The sequence below is a fragment of the Echinops telfairi genome, unplaced genomic scaffold (assembly GCF_000313985.2).
Source record: "Echinops telfairi isolate 266 unplaced genomic scaffold, ASM31398v2 ScPeMD7_6273;HRSCAF=7185, whole genome shotgun sequence".
In the NCBI taxonomy this organism is placed as follows: Eukaryota; Metazoa; Chordata; class Mammalia; order Afrosoricida; family Tenrecidae; genus Echinops; species Echinops telfairi.
Genome location: NW_022110173.1, coordinates 1,558,614 through 1,565,681, shown reverse-complemented (window position 1 = coordinate 1,565,681; position 7,068 = coordinate 1,558,614). Strand labels below are relative to the sequence as shown.

The window sequence follows — 7,068 nt, the reverse complement described above, 5'->3', positions numbered from 1 at the left end:
ACTTCTTTCCCTCCTTAAACCAATGCTATCTTGGGGTCTGTTTTCTCTTTGTTGCCCTCTGGGTGAGGTTGTTCTATGTCTCTTATTTATGCTTGGTGAGTGTTGTTCTTCTGCTTATACTGGGTCAGCAAGGATCTTTTGTAGGGCTGGGTTTCTTCTAATGTATTCTTTGAACTTTTCTTTCCTGGGAAGACTCTTACTTCTCCATCTATCTTGATCGATAATTTGGCTGGGTAGAGTATTCTTGGGTTTACATTGTTTTCCTTCAATTTCGGGAATGTTACTCCACTCTCTCCTCTTCTTCATAGTTTCTGCTGATAGGTCTGAGCATATTTTTATTTGGGTACCTTTATAAGTGACTGCTTGTTTATCCCTAGCTGCTATCATGATTTTCTCCTTTTCCTCAAAGTTGGATAGTTTAACTATTATGTGCCTTGGTGACTTCTTCTTGGGATGCAGTCTATCTGGTGTTCTTTCAGCCCCCTGAATAGTTGCCTGGTTTTCATTCATTAAGCTGGGGAGTTTTCCTCCAAGAATTCTCTCACTATTGTTGCAGATGACTTCTTTGTTGTGTCTTCCTCTGTAATCCACTTATTCTGATGTTGTTCCTCTTTAAAGCATCAGATATAGCTCTTAGGTTTCCTTCAGCTTCTCTGATGATTGTATTAGATTTTTGTTCTCATTTGTTAAAGTCTGTTTGACTATCCTCCAAGGCACTGGAGCAGTTCTGTGCTTCCTGCAGTCGATTCTCGAGGTCCGTGAGTCTGCTACTGGCTTTTGTTATCTCCTCCCTAAGCTCTGGTATTTCCCTTTTGTGTGTGGACTTTATCTCCTCTATCATTTCATCCTTTTTCTGTATTGTTTCCCTCATATCCTGTATGACTCCAAACAGCATTCTGAAAATTTCTTTCTCTGGCAGCTCAATGTCTGCTTCTTCTATGCATGTCGTTATGTTCGGGACATCTTCTGCCATTGCCTTTTGTTTCTCCTGTTTTTTCGTTGAGGTCGTTGGGGCTGATTGCTGTTTGTGTTGCGTTGAGTTAGAGGAGCCAGGTGCCATTTTCCAGGGAGTCAAAGAGCACTGGCTCTCTGTGGGAGACTTGTAGGAATGTTTCTTCAAACTGCCTACAGCTAATTTCACTATGGAATTAGCCTACCACTTTATCCTCCTGTGGCTTCACTCTCAAGGGGAGTGCCCCAGAAGTCTGGTGGGTTCCCTGCTTTGGTGTAGAACACCGCAAATTGTGGGCGGAATTGCCTGACCGGGTAGATCACTGCAGAGGTTGGGCAGAAGTTTCTGCAGCATCTTGGAATGTTGGTGATTGTTGTCCTAGCTGCCTTAGGCAGTGTGAGCCACTAAGATAGGCAGGAAGAAGTTCCCTCAGTCACGTGGGACAACAGAGAAAAAATAGGAGCTCCCCCAGCCACATAGGCAGGAATTCCCCGGTAAAAAGGTGGGCAGAGTATTCCCTGGTGGAGGTCAGCTGGGCTTTCGCCAGCCTTGGGCTATACTGCACAGGGTGGAGCTCACCTAACTGGGTGGGGGGCAGGCATAAATGCCCTAGGCTAAGGGGGGTGGTTTGGAGGTCAGCAGTGGTGTGTGAGAGAACAGGGAAGAGAAAAAACAAAAACAAAAACCTAAGCCCACTGAGACTGTGGGGGGATAGAAAGAAGAGAGGGAAACAAAGTAACAATATAGCTGATCCCTGATCCCTGCCCATGGGGCTGCATGGGTTCAATTCCTGCCCCGAGGCAGCGGAAAACAGCAGCTGTGTTGAGATAAAGCCCCTGTGCCAGCTCCAAATGGTCCCAGCTCCGACCAAGACAGTGGCGGGGCTAAGGTCAAACCCTGGTCAGCCTCTACTGTGGTAAACCAAAAGGCCCCAACCCCTCAAAACCTTGTGGATCTGTGCCTACTTATCTTTATGATGCACCTCCTGAGATCCAGCAGTGTTGAATTTCCCTCTTAATAACTTTCCTGGGCTGATTTCTGCGGATGTGTTACTCAGTCACCATCTTCCCGGAAGTTCCCCCCAACTATAACTCTTTATGAGAGTAGAAAGCCTCATCTTTCTCCCATGGATCAGCTGGTGATTTAGTAGCTGCCCAACATGTAGCTACTACTCTCTTATGAAGTTGCATTAAATCTCCCAAAAGAATAATTTTATATTGAGAAAACATCCCAGCCCAGTCCGGGTTAAGTCCATAAATCCAATATTACCCCATATGTCCATTACCAGCCTATAAATTCTTCTTCAGGCTCATGCAGCACATGCAATGATGCTGAATGCAGGAAGAAAGATCACAAGCCAGTGGATGGAAAGTCTTGTGAATCCAGGGACAGTGGAAGCATCTCAGCACTGGCGTGGGTCTCCACGTGGTTCCTCCAGTTCCAGGGCTCTGGCTCCATTGGTGTGGCGCTCCATGTGGCTTGTCAACAGGAATACGAAGCAGAGAGTGTATGTGTACCACCACCAGCAAACTATTTATCTCCATAGAGCCTCCAAATGAGGTCATCAAGCAGCGACCTGATTGACAGGCTAAACTCCACCCCTTCACTTAATAGTCTCAAGCTAGCACCAGATTATGTAACTACTACAGGCCTTCACCCAATTGTCCAGTTCTCTCTTACAGAATAGGGACTTATGAAGACTTTAGATTACTTAATAGGAATAAAAATGAATTAATCCTCTAATGAATCCTCTCTGTTCATAGCACAGGTATGTGAATAGCCTTGATATCAAGCAGAGTGCATTGGAAAGTGGATTATTATTACAGATGCAGTCAGGATAAAATGTAACTTCTTATCATTTCATCTCCCTTTTGACCCATTTTAAATTTGTTCTACTTTTTAGTATGTTTTACTTACTTTTTGATTGAGGTTTTTTTCTGTTTTACTTTATCATTGTTGTTCGTTTCTCTGTTTGCTTGTTTGTTGTATGTTTTTCTGTATATGAAATCCAGGATAGGTAACTCTATAGACAGTAACTGGATGCATGCTTTCTGGGGGATATGGCAGGCAAGGTCAGGGGAAATGGGGAGCGAATAACAGTGAGCACAAGAAGGAAGAAAGATGTTTTAAAACTGATTGTGGTGATGGTTATACAACTCTTTTTTAATATGATTGAACTATAAAATTGTGTGATATGTGAATTATATGCTAATAAGACTTAAAAAAGGAATAAAGAAATTACCTTTTGTTGTTTTCATGCATTTGAGTATGCTGGAGCAAATTTGTGACTTTGTTCCTCCCCCTCCACACTATAAACTTTGAACTGGACACTTTTCTATCAACATTCTCCCCACATGGACACTCACAGTCACACCCACACCCACACAAAAACAAGCTTGTCTCTAAAAGTAGCTTCAGGAACAAGCTAGAAGAATTTTAGGCCATAAGGTAAACAGGAGGGAAAAACAAAACAAACCAAAACCCCAACTTTTTCCTAAAAAAGATTTACCTCTGATAGCTTTAATTTTAAAATACAGAAAATGCAACAACTTTCAAAAACTGTATTTGAGTGTCCAGCTCTGCTCTGCTTGCTCCCTGATAATCGAGGGAGACATTGACGAGGTCAGCCAACCTCTCTAATATTGCTCACTCATTTTGTACTCCAAGACTTATCCTTTGGGGCCTGTAACATAAACTACACTTCTCCTTGCTCCTAAACTTTCAAAGGAACAAGAAGAAGAATAGCAGAAATCCTGAAATCTCAGTCCTGGGAATTCGCTTGAGGCCACCTCAATTTTGCTGACCCTACGTAGCATCACCAGGATGAAGTCAGGCAGCATCCTTAGGCTGGTGGTTGTTTTTCTCCTCAATTTACTTGGTAAATAATTAGGTTTGCTTTTCCAGTAAAAACTATTCACTTAAAGCAAGCTGGGTAAGCTCAGATGGCTCTGAGCTTACTTGCACGTGTATGTGTGTGTACACTTTCCCCAGCCAAGACGGGCATCCCACATTAGACGGATGAATAGCAGGTCTGTCCTGCCAGCTGTGTGCTCTCTCCCACCCAAAGAAAGCAGCAGAGACTCAGACAGCAAAACCTTGGGTAGCCCACGCAGTCTGTTACCGGCACCCGGTGCGAGAGAAGGGGCTTGAGTGCAGCAGAATGGAATCAGAAAGAGAAATCATTGACTTCCAAGTAAGTTGTCTCTGGTAGAGTGGAGAGGGGGGAATTGGGAGTGGGGATGAAGCTGGAGGCAGAATGGATTAATGCTTTGGTCACTTGATAGTCTCTCTCCCCCTGCCTTCCACCCCTCCTCCCTCCCCCCCACTACTTCTCTTCTCATGTATACACCTTTCTCTGAATGCTCCCTACCTGCCCTTGCCCAGGCATTATCTCTGCCTCTCCATTTCCCTGTTTGCTTCTTTGCTTGTTTCGAAATATGTGAGAAAACAGATTGTTTAAATCCCTCTTGGCCTCTGCTTCCTCATGTCAGTCAAAGAGCTAATTAGATCCATGTTACCAGAAAATGATTGCACATTCTGCACAGTGCCTCTCCCCAAACCCCAGGACAAAAGATACTTATTTGAGAACTGATGGGTTGTTCCCTGCAAACAAGAAAAGACAGTAGTTTGGGTTGAGAAGAAAACCAACCCAAACCCGTGGCCATCCCTCAGTTCTCTTCACAAAGCTCCCCTTTGTAGGAGAGAGACAGAGTCTTATTTGGCCAGTCCAGAGAAGATAAAGTCATACTGTCTGCTAGGAAGAGCCTGCCTTGGGTGCCCTTCCCTACCTGGGACTGCTTGGAAGGCATCAGACTCCTCTCAGAGGTTCCCGTTCCCCACTGGTGGGCCAGGCAAGGGAATGTTGTGGCTACAGGAGAATCGGGTCTTTGGAATCCGCACTCCTCTAAACAGAGTAAAATCAACCCTTCTGTAAAAATGATCACCAAGGCTGTTGTGTGATAAGTTTTCATAGCATCAGACAATTTAGGAATGGAAAAGGGTTTTTGAGATCAACGATTTTTGGCCACAGAACCTGTTGTTCAAACATTTTCAGCAGCAATCTAGTATATACCTCAGATTACACAGGGGGTGCTTTTGTTATAGCACTGTGTATGTGTGGTATGCTGTGGTGCATGCATGTTTGTGTGTGGTATGTCTGTATATGCATTAGGCAGGGTGGTGGGAGCTCCATCTGGGCCCCTCCACCCAGGCACCAGCCTGAGATCCCACCGGGGAAACTTACAGAGTGCTTTGTCAAAACCATAGAATGAGTACAATTGCGTAGCCAGTGTCACTTTCCTTAATTGTCACCCAGCCCCTAAATGTGGTTCCACCTCAGGATTGCTGGTGCTTCTGCCTGGAATAGTCTTCCCCACACTTTTTTTTTTTTTACCCCAGTTAGGCCAGTTCCTTCTAGTTCATTTAGGTCTTAACTATTACTGCCTCAAGTTTGTATTAAAATCTCTTCCCAGACTATATTCCTTATTTTATATGGCACTGCTCACAGTGTATTAGTTACATTGTTCATTTATTATTTATTTGCTCTCTCCCTCTAGAACATAAACTCCATTAGAGCAAAGCCTCCTCTGTTTTATTCATAGCCCTCCCTCGTGCTCAAAACAGTGCTTGTACACAGAAAGCCCTTGAAAAATGTTTGTTGAATTGGTTAAGAAAATCACGAGCTGGAGAGGACCAGTAACGGGTATAAAGTCACTCAACCAGTCTGTGACGATGCCAGGACCCCAGCTCAATCTCTGGAGCCTGCGGTGTGTTCTCTTGCTCTCTAAAAAGCAATAGCCTTTATTTGTAGTGATGTTTTAGCTTTGCATAAAATGTTAGTAGAAAGTACAGAGTGCTCCCATATACTCGCTCTTGCCCACCATGATTTCCTCTATTATTTGCATCTTGCATCCGTGTGGTACATGTGTTACAACTGATGTAGGCATTGTGACACATTATTAACTAAAGTCTAGAGAGTTTACATTAGGGCTTCCTCTTCACACAGTTCCACAAGTTTTGGCAAATATATAACGTCTTGTGCCTACCATTGCATGTGTCATTCAGAATAGCGTATTGCCCTAAAAATCCCCCATGTCCCACTATTCATCTCTCCCTCCATCACTTCAAACCCTGGGCAACCACTGTCTCCATAGTTTTGCTTTTTCCAGAATGTTATCTTGTTGGAATCATAGAGTATGTATGTCTTTCCAGTTTTCACTTAGCAATATGCATTTAAGGTTCCTCTGTTATCTTTTTGTGGCTTGATGACTCATTTTTCAAACTGCGGAATAATAATACATTACTTAGACATACCATTCATCTATTGAAAGGCATCTTGGCTGCTTCCAATTTGGGGGCAATTATGAAGCTGACTGCTATAAACATTTACAGTCAGGTTTTTATGTGGATGCAGGTTTTCAGCTCATCTAGATAAATCTAGAGGAGGACAAATAATTGAACATATTGTAAAACTATGGTTCTGCTTGTATGAAACTGCCAAACTGTCTTCCAAAGTTGCTGCAGCATTTTTGCATTCCCACCAACAAGGGATGAGCATTCCTGTTGCTCCATCTTTGTCAGCATTTGGTGTTGCCCATATTTGGGATTGTAGCCATTCCAGTGGGTGTGCAGTGGTGTCTCATTGGTTTAGTTCTGGTTCCCCATCGGCCTGTGATGTTGAACATTGTTCACATTCTTATTTGCCACCTGTGTATCTTATCGGAGATACCTGATCTTATCTTTTGCCCATGATTTAATTGAGATGTTTGCTTTCTTACTGTTGAGTTTTCAGCATCCTTTGTATACAAGTCCTTTATCAGATGTGTTTTTCCAGTCTTTTCTCTCAGTCTGTGGCTTGTCTCTTAATTTTCTTAAAGGAATTGTGTTATTCTTGGTTGACTACAGAAACAAATTCATAGATACTCATATGTGTGTAAAGAGAGAACTTTATGTCAAAGAGCAATTATACATTAAGAAAACATCCCAGCCCAGTCCAGATCAAGTCCATGAGTTCAATATTACCCCCTAAGCCCAATATTCACCCATGAATTCTTCTGGAAACTCACTCAACACATGCAATGATGCTGAATGCAGGAAGATCACAGGCCCGTGGGTAG

At 43.3% G+C, this 7,068-nt stretch overlaps 1 protein-coding gene across 2 annotated transcripts in view; it reads left to right on the top strand.

Annotated features, from left to right (window-relative positions):
• The window catches only part of NINJ2 (ninjurin 2), a 128,594-nt gene that overhangs the window by 20,291 nt on the left and 101,235 nt on the right, over positions 1-7,068 (top strand). The window contains exon 1 of one of the 2 annotated variants that reach the window (XM_030887225.2): positions 4,081-4,145. The exons of the other annotated variant lie outside the window; for it this stretch is intronic. Within the exon in view, the coding sequence (XP_030743085.2) occupies positions 4,113-4,145 (33 nt within the window). The 5' untranslated portion in view covers positions 4,081-4,112. Of the gene's footprint in view, positions 1-4,080; positions 4,146-7,068 lie in introns of those variants that run through there. 2 annotated transcript variants of the gene reach the window in all.